Raw genomic sequence first — 15,399 nt, 5'->3', positions numbered from 1 at the left:
CTGGCAGGTTGGCCTCAAGCCTCAAATGCCAGGTGACTCATCAGTTCAATCGAATTATCACTTGTTCTTGACGAAAAAGATACTATAGCAACCAGGAACTGCCTCCCAGCTCCTCCCCAGCAGGGCTGCTTCCCCTCTCTGACCTCTCTTTATGGACCTCTGCAGATAGGAATCCCGTCTGCCCCCACACCATAAAGAAAAGTTACCCCCTCTCCTTGTCCAGGAGACATGGACATGGCTTTATCTTCCATGGCTTTGGATGCCCTGACCCAAATGTCAACGTCAGGTTAAGCACCAGAAGACATTAAACCTAAGTTTATGTCCTTATTCTGTATCCATTGTGTGACCCCTGGAAAGTCCACAGCTGAGTAGGCCTCATGTGCTACACCTGTAAAATGAGCATGTTACTTCATGGCCTTCTTGAAGGCAGTGATACTGGACCAGAGCTTTCTTGAGGCTCCTTCCCTTCAGGGATCTTGGAATGTGCGATTCTGATGGTTGCTGTTGTTCAGTGAACTTGTTCCATGTTTTGTTCTTCATCTGCTAGGTCTGCCCTGGACTTTTGAGTTCTGAGAGGGCAGGTTTAGCTGGGGATGTGGGCGATGGGACTTGGGGGACGTGGATGAGGAAGGGCTTGGTGAGGAGAGATGTGGGCTGAGTAGCCTGCCATGGAGACGAAGATGGCACCCAAGAGGGAAGAGGAGCAGGCAGAAAGAAATCAGAAGGCAGGGGAGAGGGCTCTCTGGAGCTGAGTGGGTTCAGAGAGCCAAGGGGGCGGAAGTTCTCTGCAGCCAGAGATCAGATGCAGCAGGGGGCTAGCCAGAAAGGGAGGGGTTCTTTCTGAAGATTGGCAACGTTTCTCCCAGACCAAATCGTTTCCCCAGGACACATGCAGCCCTGCCTTCTGCCTTGTGGGCTCTGAGGCATTGCAGCCCCCATGCAGGTCATGGACAGGTCTACTTTCTGCAAGATTTCCAGGATGGGCTCTCCTGCTAACAGACTGGAAGTCCAGTCTTCCTCCAGTCCTCAGTCTCCCCACCTTCATTAAAGCTCCATCCTGGGGTATCACCCTCCGTCCATTGGAAAACTCCTAGGCTCTGCCTCCAAATAGAATCCCTCTGATTCCTTAAGGAAAAGGCACACTGTTCCCTTGTCTGCTCTTTCCCAAGCAAGAAGAATCCCTGCCCTTTGGCCTTTTCTGGATAGAACATGAGTTTTGATGCAGACAGATCTGGGTTTGAGTCCCAGCTTGTCTTGCCTTCAGTGTAGCCTCTCCGAACCTCAGTTTAGTTGCCTGCAAGATGGGTAGGTCTCTGTCCTACAGGGACGTTGTGGGGATTCGGTGGGATTATGCCCTTGAAATACTTATCACGGTGCGTGGCACATAGTAAGTGCTCAATAAACGGTAGTGTTTATAGCCTCTCCTGTAGATTTACTTATAGATTCTCCATCCCTGTTCATACCCTTTCCATGCCTTCACGTTCCCTTTCACGTCCTTTCTAGAGAACAGGATGCTAAAATAATTCAGCCGGAGGAGAGGAACTCCATTCCTTGATCCCAGCATGGCTTCTGCTTGGCTTCTGTAGGGAAGCAGTTGGGCCTTGCTTACCACTGGGTTCATAGTTGACACTCTGTGAACACTTGATGAGTGAATGAATGATGTAGGTCAGTGGTTTTCTCGCCCCATTTAGAAACAGAATCCTTTGGCTGAATGAAATTTTTTGTGATGCCCCAATGAATGAAACAGAGAGGGCATGCACTGCTGGCTGCTGCTTCATCTGTAGAGGGCTGGACACTGCTCTTGGGAGGTGGTAGGGGGGACCCTCAGGCACAGGATGTCGCCATTTCCTATTTAAATTGGGGAGTGGATTGTAGGAAACAGGGCCCAGGCCTGCCGGGGAACCCCTTTAGACAGTGGTGTTATGAAAGCCCGGGGTCCAAGCGCCCCCAGTCCACTCTCCGGTGGCCAGAGTGAGGGCCACCACCTACCTGAAGGACTTCTGGTTTGCTGAACTTTCGCTCTGTCCCCATTCCTGCTTGGTTACTGACCCCCAGTCCTGCTTGCAGAAAATTACGTGGATTCTCTTCCATTCCTGAGATCTTTCCTGAGCACTTGCTCTGTGCAGGCATAATGCTAGGCTGGAGGGGAGAGAGGGCAAGTCAGGTCCAGGCCCAACCCTGCTCACACTCCTGCTTTTTTCCCTTGCGCCTTTTCCTCCTCCGTGCATTCTCCACACCAGATGGCTGGATGACCTTTTAGAAATGCAGGTCTGGTCTTGTTGCTTCTCTGCTGAACCCTCTCAGGGGTTCCCTACTGCTCTCAGAGGGAAGGCCAGATTCTTCACCCTGCTCTTCAAGGCCCTCCTGGTGTGTCCTTTGACCACCTTGGCCTGCCAGCGGAAACTTTCCCCCGGCTCCTGCTGCTGCCTTTGCCCCAGCTGTACCAATCTTGCTTCTAGAATGTGTGGGGCTTCCTCCAGCCACAGTGCCTTTGTACATGTCATGGTTACTCTCTGGAGTGCTCTCTCTCTCTCTTTTTTAAAATGTTTATTTATTTTGAGAGAGAGAGAGAGAGAGAGAGAGAGGCAGGCAGAGGCAGAGGGATAGAGAACCCCGAAGCAGGCTCTATGCTCAGTGCAGAGCCTGACATGGGGATTGATCTCATAACTGTGAGATCATGACCTGAGCCAAAATTAAGGGTTAGCTGTGTAACCCATGAGCCATCAAGGTCTCCCTGGAGCTCTCTCCCTTCAAATCTACCTCCATAGCACATAGACCTACTTATCCTTCACCTTTGCTTTTCGGGAAAGCCAGCCCCAAGCCCCCTGAGAACGCTACTCCTTTGGAACACTTTTCTAGGATTGTGATTCTGTGTTCTTTAGTGAGACTACTTGAGAGATACGTTTCCCTCTGGACTGTAAGTCCTCGAGAGCCAGGGCTTATTACTGATCACCTCTGCACCCCCAACTTAGTGTCTGCCCCACAGTCGTAGGTGCTCATCAGTGTTGGTCAAGTTGAATTGTTCTGATGCACCCAGGGCAAGCAGACAAGGCCACAGCTAGGCATGACCATCTCTGTGTAGGGCAGAGTAAGACAAGGGCTTGGGAGAGGCATAGCTTGAGGAGAGGAGAGACAAGCTCCAAGAAGGGGGGACTCACTCTGCCCCTGGGGTCCCAGGGAGGCTTCCCAGAAGAGGTGTTCCTAGTGATCAGGGAGTGGGAAGACTAGGCTGGCCATGTGAAAGGGGCTGGTAGGGAAGGGCCCAGGAAGGCACATTAAAAGGCAGGCAGGATGAGGGGAGTTGACTCTGCTGCTCTAAGAACAGCCTCCAGGGCAGCCTCTTTTTGCCTTGGTTTCCTCATCTGTAAAATGGGCATAAAAATGCAACTTATCCCTTAGGGTTGTCATGAGGATTGAACAAATTAACGTGTGTAGTGTGCTTAGAACTTCTTGGCACATAGTCAGTCCTGTGTTTGCTATTATTATGATTATTTATCCCACAAAAGGAGTTTGGGTTGTTTCCCCCTCTGTTAGACTTTAAATGAGCCTCCTTCCCCCAGAAGAACGGGGTGTGTATGCCACGGAGCATGTGCATGTGCGCGTGGCTGTGCACAGCCAACAGCAAGATGTGCCTGTACAAAGGGGCAGCCTTGTGTGGAATTGGGTGTCACAGCTCATTCCAGAGAGGAGACTCAGGCATGCCTCTGGTCTGGGAGGAGGATCAGCATACTGGGCTTGTGGACACTTTCACCCAGGGCCTGCCTAGCCCTCTGGCCGGTGACACTAGGTCAGGCCTGAGTGCCCCTCCCCCAGACCAACTCACGGGCGGCAACAGCAGGGTCTTGAGGTGAAGGCTCAGAGCCCAGCACAGCCCCTCGTAGTGTCCAGGCCTCTGAGTCCCTTATGATATGGGGCAGCCCCTGCCTTTCCCGTAGCTCTTTCCCCAACTCCCATGTCTCCGCCCACTGGCCTTCCCTCCCCACCCAGATCTTTCCCTGGGAACCCAGATCCCTGACCCTGAGGACAGGGGCTGGGCCGGGGCCCGGGAGGGGCCCTTGTCCTGCAGAGAGCTGCAATGCGTGATGGACTGGGAGATTGTCTCACAGACCCAGGCTTGAGTCGTGACTCTGCGTCTGACATGGTGGGTCGCCTCAGTCAATTTCCTGAGCCTTTCAGAGCCTCCATTTACTTTTCTGTAAAATGGACGTACCTGCCAGTAGTGCCTCCCACCTGGAATACAAATGAGATAGCGCATGCAGTGCCTGACACACTGTGAGTGCTCGTTGCACAGAACGGCGTCGTTCTGGTGATTCCCTTGCGCTCCCAGCACTCACGCCTGCCTAGGACTCGAGGGGCCCGCCTTCCTCCCGCCCTCTGCCCTCTCTGCCTGCAACTCTGCCTGCAACCTCTCCCCTAAGTGTGGGGTGCCAGGTTTTTCACACTCAGGATTTCTCTAGAGACTGCATGAGTCTGTGGGAGCGTGCGTGTGTTGAGTAGGTACACTGCAAGGTGTGTGTGTAACGGTGCGAGTGTGTGTCTGGTGGGCAGGAGGTAGGTAAGCGTGCATGGTGGTGAATGCTTATGCGAGCCTGGGTTTGTGCATATACATGGGGCGTGGCGCAGACAGGTAGTTAGGTTGCTGACACACATTACCATTAAAGGGACCGTTGGCGTGGAGGTGAAAGCATGGATCCCTGGGCTTCCATCCCAGCCCTGCCACTTTCTGGGTTGGTAACCTGCCTCTGCCTCACTTTTCTCATCTGTAAGATAATAATAATAATAATGGTACCTATTGATGACAGTACTGACCTCTTCACTCAGCCAGTGAGGACTGAAGGAGTTAATACTCCTAAAGCATTTGCAGTCAAGCCTGGAAGAAGATAGAAGCCATGTTAGCTGTTTGTTATTAAGCTCCACTAGCCCGACTGTAAGCCCCTTGAGGATAGGACAATGTGTGTTTTGCTCACCATGGAACCCTCATTGCCTTGCCCGTTGTCTGCAAGTAGGAGGTGCATAATGACACGTGAATGGCTGTAAGCCTGGGTGAATGGGGAGGTTGTGTGCATGTGTGTGTATCTGTGATGAAGTGGGGAATGAGCATATGTGTGTGCACACACGTGCGTGTGCGTGTGTTTGTGTGTGTGTGTGTGTGTGTGTGTGTGTGTGTGTGTGTCTGCTCTGGTTGGGGCATCTCCAGTGCTTTCTGGAGCTTGGCTATTTCAGGAAGCCTCTAGTCTCCTCCTCCTTATGTAAATAAACATGACAGATCCCATTGCCTGTACCAGTGCGGGGAGGTGGGGGAGGCTCCGGGAGTGGGTGGGAGCCTGGAGGCGGCAAGCTGGGCCAGAGGGGTGTGCTTGTGTGTGCGTGAGTGTGTGTGTGTGTGTGTGTGTGTGTGTGTGTGTGTAGCTGGCCTCGCAGGCAGGAGCTGTGTGCGGGAGGGAGTTTGTGGGGACATGGGAGGGGCGGGCTCTGCCCTGCCATGCCGGCTGCTGGCCGCGGGGGGAGGAGGAGGGGCAGGAGGAGGGGAGCTGGCGGCTAGGGTGGCTCGGTGACGAGGCCAGCCGGCCAAACGAAGGTGGCCTTGCTGCCCGCTGCCTGCGATGGGGGGACAGATCACCCGGAGCACTCTCCACGGTAAGGCCCCAGCTGATGCTAGGGGGTCTGCCCGGTCCCAGCCTGGGGCCCACCTGGGGAGGCTGGAGCCTGGGACACTCGGGTGAGGGCATGATCATTCCCCTGCCTCTTTATTCCTTGGTGGGCTCTGGGGCCGTGGGAGGGGGTGCTTTTGGGTGGTTGGCACTGGGGAAAGCAAGGGAGCCTGGAGAAAGCAGGAAGAGGTGGGCTTTCTCTGGTAGTCGGCAGAGGTCAGGCAGCTAAGTCTCCCCACAAAGTCTTGCTGTTCTCTTACCTTCTTGGGGTGCTGACCAGCCCCGACATGGGATGTGAGGCCCTGGGTCTCCATATCCCCCTCTCCTAAAACTGAGGCAAACCATAGTTAGACAGCTGGGGGGACGCGTTTGTAGTCCTGGGATGCACGCCATGGAGGTCAGTGCTGTGTTCCATGATGGAGACGTGGAGAGATGTGTGGGCACACACGTGTGTGCGTATGTGTGTGTGTGTGCCTGTGCTCACAAGGGTGCATTGGAGGTGTCTGTGGGTGTGTACCTGTGCCCGCTTGTGCCTAACACACGGATGTGCAAGTGACAGCCCCCCACATTGCCTGACCTCAGTTCTCAAAGCGTATGCTCTTCTGGGGAGGCCAGTGAACTTCTGACCCCTGGGGTGTATGTCCACGGTCAGACAGACAGACAGGCGGGCAGGTAAAGGGGTGGAAGGGAGGAGCACTGGTTGGCTCCCTACTTGCAGAGCTGCTTTGTGACCCGGCTCCTGTCCCCTCAATCTGCCTGGCTCAAGCGCTGTGGTCTTGGGAGTAACATGGCCGATGTGGCACCAGACCCAGAAGGGAAAGACTTCCCAGGGACTTGTTTTGTCATTGCTGGGCCCCAGGAGCTTGGGTTTCTGTACAAACTGGCTGGTGCCAGAACAGTGTGGGCTGACCTTGGGCAGTCCCTGCCACACTGCCCTGTGTCCCCTGCTCCCCCCTCGGATGGGGTGTTAGGAGATGGGGCAGCCTCCATCTGCTGAGTCCAGTGGGCACGAAGGAACCTGGGTGGGGCCCAGGAAGGAGAGAGGGTGGTGGCAGGAGTGATCGGGAAGCTGTGGCTGGGGACCGGTGACCAGGTGGCTTCTCTCCCTTCCAGGCTCTGGACTTTGAGAGAGTAATTTCTAATTAAAAAAGAAAAAGGCAGGAAAGGAGACATGGGAAAAGCAAATCATTGGCTCTCTTAAAAGGAAATAAATTTTGTCCTGGGCCTGGAGGGCTAAGTGACAGATGGAAGGTCCTGGAAGACACATAATCCGGAGCCGGCCAGTGGCCTGGGCCTTGGCCTGAGACTCAGACTAGGCTGACCTGGGCCCGGCTCTGCGTGTCTGTGGCACGGGGGCTCTTCTCAGAGCTCACTGGCCCCAGCATGGCCTGTTGGCAGAGGGTCTGGAGCGGACTGGCATTTTCCACTGGAATCAGACTTGGGCAAGCCTGTGGCCTGGGAAGGACAGAGAGGCCCTCCAAACAGGCCCAGGATGCAGCACACCGTCCTTCAGCTGCCTTGGAGCACAGGCAAGACCGCCCGAGCCAGGATACGGCCTTCAAGAGCTCATGCTGTGGAGTAGATAGGTACATGTCATAGTGAGGCCAGGTGTCTTCTGGACCCTCGGTTTTCTCACCTGTTAATGGGGCTCATAGTAGTACCCTCTTCATAGGATTGTTGTGAGGGTTACGTGGGAGAGTATGAATAAAGACCGAACATGGGGAAAACCAAAAGGGCTTGGAAAAGCATTCTGAGGCCAGGGTCATATCCGGGACAGGAGGATACCTGGGATATGCGGAGAATTCTAGGAGTGGGGGCATCCAGGCCGGGTGGACGTGGGCGAGTGCTAATCAAGTGTCTCATCTGCTTTACCCTCCTTCCCTCCCCCACCCTCAGCCAATACCACCCCCCTTAGGATGGGCCTCCCACCAAGCCGGCCCAGACCCTTGCCTCAACTGACCATCAACACGAGTAGGAGAGGGGAGTTGGGGGTTGTGGAGAGGGCGTCTTTGCCTGTGTCCCATTGTCCCTTAGCCGGAACCTCTGCACGTCCTCACATGTCCTTGCCTGCATCCACAGCTGCTCAGGCCCACACCTATGCACCGGCTGTCCCGGCCACTGTGGCTTTAAAACTCTTCCCGGGAGGCGTGTTGGGGGAAGTGGGAGATTCAGGGGTATCGCTCCTTGCTCGGGGCCCCCTCAGCCCACACCCGATTCCCTAAGAATAGTTACGTACTTCTCGGTTGTATTTTCACCATGGGCCTTGGGATTTGGGTGTGGTGTGAACCCAGGTTTTGGATCGCTGGGTGATAGAGGTGAGGGGGCTGTGACAGTGGTATGTTTGTGGACGTGTTTGGCTGTCTGTGTTTCTGGTGTCTGCAGATCGTGTATGTGTGTTTTGGGCCTCTGTGTGTGTACTGAGGGATGTGTACATATCTGTCTAATATTTAAGGGATTTCATGCTTTGCCTTCGCTTCCACATGTGAGCAGCCACATTTATGTTGCCCTGTGCCTGGGACGTGTCCTTGTTATTCTGTAGATAGATGTCCGGGTTTCTGCACAAGGTGTGTGCGTGTGTGTGTGTGTGTGTATGTGTGTGTGTGCGCACTCGCGCGCGGGCTGGTGGTGAGGAGTTGGGTTCCTCTGGGACCGGCCTGGCAGGAGACCCATGGGAAAAATTAATTCCCATTTGGAAAATGGTTTCGGCAGTTACATGCTTGATGTCTTTCATCAGGCAGATTTCCAGAGCGGCTCCTAGTCTTGAGGGCAGGAACCGGGGGCGGGCGAGCACCGAGGGAGGCAGCAGTGATACTGAGAGGCCTCTCCTCCCCTCCCTCCCACCCCTGCCCTTCCTTCTTCTTTCTTTGCCTTCCTCCTTCACCTCCTTCAGTGCTCCCCCACCAGCAAGGATAGGCCCAGTGCTGAGGGGCTGATGGATGGATGACACACACATATTCACCCAGATGTATGTGTCACCCTCACGTTGATCTCTGGACCAACAAGCCCTAGATGCTGGGGTGCAGGGACTTGAGAGATGGTTCCCACTCTGTCCTTTCACAGAGGGGGATGCTGTGCCCAGAAGGGGAATATGGTTGGCTGAGGTCATGGAGCTGGTGGCATCAGGGGAAGCCAGGCCTTGTCCCTTCTCAGTTGGCTTCCCACTTGTCCTCTTTGGGTTCCTTAGTTCTCAAATGGGCAGCAGGGGAAAGGGCATCCTCTGGCCTTATAAGACCCTGGGATTAGCACAGAGGGAGTTGCCTGACTCCTGGAAGGGGCTCTGGAGGCTTAGGCCAAGGTGAGCTCACAGGTGTGGTGGCTCAGCTTGATATGACTTATTCTCTTAATCCAGCTCCTCTGTGTCTGGCACCCAGTGAGCACCAAGCAGATCCTTGGTCATTGAGTAAGAGGGAAGAGTGAGGGGTACAGGCCCTGGGTGGCTGGACCATATGGCAGTTGGAGCTGCGGGTGGCTGGGAGGCAGGTGGGATGGAGCTGTCAGGGACAGCTTCAGGGATGTGAGTCCTGAGCTGGGCAGTGAGGCCAGGCAAGGCTAGACAGGAAGAGGACGGTGGGGCAGGTGTTCTTGGTGAGAGTTTGAATCCCGGTCCACTGGCCATGTGACTTTGGGTCAGTCCCTTCATCTGAGTCTGAGTCTCATTGTCCTCTTCTGTACATTGGGGATGTTAAGGTTTACCCTGAAGGTTGGTGGAAAGATTAGGTAAGCTAATGAGCACTAAGTATACCCTGTGCATAGTAAGCACCCTATAAATGGATGTGTCTCTATGAAGGTTTCCGTGGAGGCTCCTCCAGGCCTCTGTATGTTCGTGAGCGTATACACACACATGTACCTGGTGCCTCTAAGGACCAAGAATATCTCTGCGCCCTCCAGCCCTGATGAGTCCCTGGGACAGAATGTTCCTAGATGCTTGTGTCCACCATCAGGCATGCCCACTGGTTGTGTGTGTACATGCATGCACACATGAGTGAGTACGGATCTGTGTAAGGGGAGGGTGATGGTCTAGGTAGTGTGTGGATTTATGTGACTGAGCCATGCTTCCACCCAGAAACCCACATTCTCTCAGGCTTGGCCTGGGGACTTTGGGGAGATGCTGGGAAGATAAGGACCCGGAGCTGAACCCAGAATAGTTAGCATCTGGAATCCCCTTCTGGAATCTTGGGGTAGGATGGGGGTGGGGGAAAAAGAGGGCTGGTCCCCTCCCAGCAGTGAGGATATGGGGAGGCACAGCTGTATGCACATCTGGCTGCTGGAAAATGTCGGACTGGGATGTCTCACAGAAAGAGTGAGAACGGGAGGCTCAGTGTGGGGATTAACTTGGTGACAAAGGTGCCAATCTTGCCCACTCCCCGCTACCCTCCTTCACCCAGCTTGTCGTCATGGATTCATTCAGACTTCCAGGGAGAAGCAGGGCCTGCTGTAGGCTTAACCGGGGCTCTAGGGGAGATGGTAGGCCTACATGGCCCCTAACCCTGAGTCACAAAGGTGTGTGTACATGGAGGCTGCAGAGGTCATGGAGAAACCAACTAGAGTGGACTGGAGGGTTCGTGTAGTAGAGAGAGGACGCTGGCCAGCTAGCTGGGGCTCGCCGAAGGTGGCTTTGCAGTGTGTTATCTGCATTCAGAACTTAGTTCTGTCACTTACCAGCTACGTGATCTCAGGCCAGTTATGACCTCTCAGAGCCTCTGTTTCCTTATCTATAAAGTGGGACTAATTGACACTGCATTGCTGCATAACGCACCTATTGTTGTATAGCAAATTACCCCAAAAGTTAGTGGTTTAAAACAGCAAACATTTCATTATCTCAGTTTCTGTGGGTCAGGAATCTTGACACAGTTTAGCTAGATACCTCCAGCTTAATGTATTTTGGGAGATTACAGTCAAGTTATTGGCTGGGGCTGTGGTCTCATCTGAAGGCTTGCCTGGAGGGGATCCATATCCACGCTTACGTGGTGATGGGCAGTTCTTGGTCCCTTGCCACACAGGCTTCTGCACAGGGTTATCTCAAGACATAGGATCTGGGTTTCCCCCAAGGGAGAAACCCAAGAGAGGCAAGAGAGAGTAACCAGGATGAAAGCTGAAGACTTTTTATACCCAGTCTTGGGCATGACCTCCTATTACTTCAGCAGTATTTCATTCATTAGGAGCAGTATTCCATTCCACTCTACACCCAAGGGGCAGGGACTGCAAAAGGGGATGACTTCCAGGAGGCAGATGTGTGGATCATAGGGGCCACCTTAGAAGCTGCTTCTTCCAGACACCTGCCTTGCAGGAACTGAGACAGTGAGGTGAGCTTGTATGTGAAGGGCATCTGAAACCAAAGAAAGAACTAACTTTCATGACTTTCCCTTTCTTCTTTTTCCTGCAGGCAAGGGGGGGAGCTGTTGAAGGTTCTTAGGCACGTAGTGTGGGATCTTGGTGCTGGGCAGTGAAGGAAGCTGTCCTTTTAGCACCCCTTCCTCTGATTTCTCCACAGGACACCAGAAAGGACAGGGCACAGAGTAGGTACTCCCTGGACACTTGCCAATTGGTCAGTGGATTGAAGAATCAAACAGTGGCAGTTCATTCAACAATTTGCATTGAGCCCCCACACCGTGCTCTGAGCTAGGCACTGGGGAAACAGTGGTTTCTGCCCTCGGGAGGCTCAGAGTCCATCAGGGAGACAGACACAAAAACCCTGCAGCCTTTTCTTGCCGGAAAGCTGCACTGCAGAGCACGGAAAATGATCTCAACTCCCAAGGATGGCATGCACCCAGAACCATTCTGGATGTGGAGAAGACAGATCAGTGCATTGCCTACAGTGGGTGCCTCTGGGCATTTGCGGTTAATTCTGTGGAGGAGCCAGAATTGAAAGAGGCTACTTGGGTGCTGGATGCTGTTAGGGGTTTGTGGGTGGAGTCCCTGGGGGTCCATAGCAGGGCCCTCAGCCTAGTCTAGGGGAATGTGGGCTTTAAAATCAAGGTCTAAAGATGTTTTGTTTGTTTGTTTGTTTGTTTTTTTAATTTTTTTTAATGTTTATTTATTTTTGAGACAGAGAGAGACACAGCATGAACAGGGGAGGGGCAGAGAGAGAGGGAAACACAGAATCGGAAGCAGGCTCCAGGCTCTGAGCCATCAGCCCAGAGCCCGACGCGGGGCTCGAACTCGCGGACCACGAGATCGTGACCTGAGCCGAAGTCGGACGTTTAACCGACTGAGCCACCCAGGCGCCCCTAAAATCAAGGTCTAAAGGGGCACCTGGGTGGCTCAGTCGGTTAAGCGTCTGGCTCAGGTCATGATCTCGCAGTTCATTTGTTTGAGCCCTGCATTGGGCTCTGTGCTGACAGCCTGGAGCCTGCTTCGGATTCTGTGTCTTTCTCTCTCTCTGCCCCTGCCCCACTTGTGTTTTCTCTCTCTCTCTCTCTCTCTCTCTCTCTCTCTCTCTCTCTCCTTCTCTCAAAAATAAATAAATATTTAAAAATCAATAAATGAAAAAAAAATCAATGTCTAAAGAATGAGTGAGAGAAAGGCAGGTACATGGGTGGGAAGGAGGACGGAAAGGTTCCCAGCAGAGAAATGGGGTTGGACCAAGCCTGGAAGCAAGAGGCAAGTGAGGGAAGTGGGCCCCTTTAAGGACCCCAGAGAAGTTCACATCTGCCCCGTTCTACCATCATCTCTTCCACCCAGGCTCCCTCTCTACCTTCAAACAGGCTTCCACCCTTCAAACTGGCTTCCACAGTCTTTACCCAAGAGAGAGTCCTATACAGTACATGCAGTCCAGGGTTAGGGCATTTGGGAGGAGAGAAAACAGGAGTGTCTGGGATGAAAAGAACGGGTCATTTCCTACAGGGGTGTTTGCTGCTTTTATAGGAAAAATATAAGACCTTATGCTGGGACCGGGTGTTCAAGTGCACAACATTTTTCCGCATCTAGGAACTCACTGGGTCCTCACAACAATTTGGAGAGATGGGCAGGGCAGCTATGATGACCCTGTGTTTTACAGAGAAAGAAATCAAGGTCCAGAGAGGCGAAGTGACTTGCCCAAAGTCACAGAGCGTGTCTGTGGCATGGCCAGGGATCTGAACCCAGGGCCTCCTGACTCTAGGGTTCATGTTCTTTGTCCTCTGACCTTTATTATCCAGGAAGTGAGACGGCCCCCCTTCACAGGAGGTGCAAACAAGTGTGCCAGCCCTGGTATTCAGGCCCACAGGTTCAGAACAAGGCGATCCTGAACATGGTGAGATTCCGTCTTGAAAGATGGTTAGGAAGTAGAGAGGTGAAGGTGGGAGAGGGAAAGAAGATGTGTGTGTGTGTGTGGGGGGGGGGGGGATAGCTTGAGCAAAGGTGTGGAGGTATGAGAGCACAGATTGATGTCAGTAGCAATAATAATCATTATTGTTATATAATAAGTATTAATTTTCTTCATTATTAATACAACTAATAGCTGCTAAATAATAATAAATGATAATTAATATTATTTTAGCAACCACTTCCTGGGTTAGTTTTAAGATCCCATGAAGAAGATCTGCCATGATCCTCATTTTACAGATGAGAAAAGCGAGGCTCCAGAGGTCTTACAGTTAGTGACAGAGCTGCTGGGTTTGGAGGCAGCAGACCTGGGTTCAGATCTGGGCTCTTTACTCTGGCTGGGTGACTCCACTTCTGAGGACCTGTGTAATAGCGGCACTGGGGGCGTAATGAAGACCCTGCCTGTTAAGTCACATAGAGGTTGGTCGTTGTCATTAGCATTGCTCTCTCCCTGTCTCTCCTTGGCAGCCCACCTCAGCCTGGCCTGGGCCTCTGGGGCTCTGCCAGGATAGCTCTGGAGCAGAGCTTGGCCGGGGCAGTGGGGAGGAGGTCACTCTGGAGGCTGCATTGTATCCAGACCTCTCTCCCTGGGACCCCACCGAGAGGCAGGAATGTGGTCCAGAGCTAGCTGAGGGTCACCTGGAAGGCAGGCTAGGCTTGTGTCTGGCACCTCATAAATGCCCAGGAGGAATGGCTGGGGGGGGGGGGTAGTTTCCATTGTGTCAGCAGCAGCCTCGCCTGAGGGGGGAGAGTGCTCCCACTGTGGCTCCTGGGAAGCTTGTAAACCTGTCACTAAAGGGGGCCTCCCTGAGAGCTCTGTCGGGAGCCAGATGGTGAGACTGGGGCTCCACCAGGACCATTGGCTGCTGGGGGAGTAGTGTCCCAGCATCTTGAGGTCCTTTTGTTGTGGCTGCTCCCCCAGCTGGGACTGGCCCAGTGCCTTCTCCACACAGCCTTTCCCCACTACTCCTGCCATCTTGGATTCATGGGGAAAATGGGCTGCAGTATTAGATGCTGAGTAGGGTAAAGGACCCCTAAATAGCACCGGAAGACCAAGGTTCAAGACCCAGGTCTGTTTCTTAATTGCTGTGTGAGCTCGAGCAAGCTGATTAACCAGTCTGAATCATAACTCATCTGTAGAATGGAGACCTTAAGGGTCATAGTGTCTGTCAAAGTGCAGAGAGGGAGCCCTTTTGGATGGTGTAGGGAAGAAGCCTTGCCCCAGCCACCCCTCTGGCCCTTAATATCAGAGCTGTGCTCAGGGTTAATTCTCATTCTGCTTTCTCTCCTTCCTCCTCACTGGACCATAATGCCAGCTGAGGTGGAGGAGGGAGATAGCAGGGGTTGGGGAGGCGGCGAACACCCTGGTCTGGACCACCATGTTGGACACCTTGGAGGGCACAATTCGTCTTATTTTCTGTGCAAACAGCACCCCCTGGAGGCATGCAGGACAGAACCTTGGTGGCTGTATATGGAGGCCCTGGCCCTTGTTCAAAGAGAGTGATGAGGCCCCGCTAAGGCCCTGGTGGCAGGGAGGACAGGAGTGGGCGGAGCCCAGGGATGCTTCTTTCTCAGGTGGGATCAGCAGGTCGGATGTGCGATGCTCAAAGACTCCACTGGGGCCTGGGAGCATGGAGGGCTGGTGGGTTAGGGTCAGGAGTTCAGCTGGGGTCTGCCAGGTGGCAGGTGACCGTGGTCACTTGGAGATACCCAGCAGGCCAGAGAGGGTTTTCACATCATCTCCACAGAGGTGGCACGGTGGCTTTGATTACTCAGAGCTGAGTGCAGAGAGAAGGGGCAGAGGATAGCCCCGGAAGCTACACTGTGGGCAGGAGGAGGCAGGCACAGTCCAGGAATCAGTGAAGGTGCTTTGCAGCTGCCAAAATGCTCCCCTCATACCCACTTGAGAGGTTTAAGGCTGAGAGCGGCCGGCCTGAGCAGGCTTTCGGGTTTCCGGTTTCATGGTCCCAATCCTAGGCACTGCCTGCAGTGGGGTGATGGGGGCTGTGGCGGTCAAGGATTGCAGCCTCCCTTTCCTCCATCTCAGTGAAGACCTGATTTGTTAGTTGTTGTTGTAAGTGTTGCTTTTGAGGTATTCTTTATAGACAATAGCAGTCATTCTCCCTTTGTGCCCCTGTGTCTTCCTCTTGCCCAAACTCCAGTACCCACTGGTCTCTCTAGCCCCATAGTTTTGCCTGTTCCAGAGCATTCTACAAATGGAATGAGCACCTGTGCAGCCTTGGAGGCTGGCTTTTCTCAGCACAGTTTTGAGGCTCCTCTTTGTCATACCATTATCATTCACTGTTCTTGCAGAGTGGGGTTCGCTGTGTTCCTGCACCGCATTTTACATCCAGCCATGTGTGAGGGCAATGTATGAAACGCGGTTTGCATTTCTGTTTTGGTGGCATATACATGTGTATCATGACAACGTAATAGAATGCCAGGT

General features: G+C 53.4%; 1 protein-coding gene across 3 annotated transcripts in view; it reads left to right on the top strand.

The window, feature by feature from the left end:
• The window catches only part of NEURL1 (neuralized E3 ubiquitin protein ligase 1), an 80,199-nt gene that overhangs the window by 40,368 nt on the left and 24,432 nt on the right, over positions 1-15,399 (top strand). The window contains exon 2 of one of the 3 annotated variants that reach the window (XM_060641599.3): positions 12,788-12,882. The exons of 1 other annotated variant lie outside the window; for it this stretch is intronic. Coding sequence is in view for 1 of the 2 variants with exons in the window: in XM_060641598.3 (XP_060497581.2) it covers positions 5,604-5,637 (34 nt within the window). In the remaining variant the exon portion in view is untranslated. Of the gene's footprint in view, positions 1-5,448; positions 5,638-12,787; positions 12,883-15,399 lie in introns of those variants that run through there. One more of the 3 variants, XM_060641598.3, reaches the window with a different exon arrangement.

Source organism: Panthera onca, chromosome D2 (assembly GCF_046562875.1).
Source record: "Panthera onca isolate mPanOnc1 chromosome D2, mPanOnc1 haplotype 2, whole genome shotgun sequence".
Classification (NCBI taxonomy): Eukaryota; Metazoa; Chordata; class Mammalia; order Carnivora; family Felidae; genus Panthera; species Panthera onca.
The sequence above is the reverse complement of the archived record's forward strand: the minus strand, read 5'-3'. Positions and strand labels throughout refer to the sequence as shown.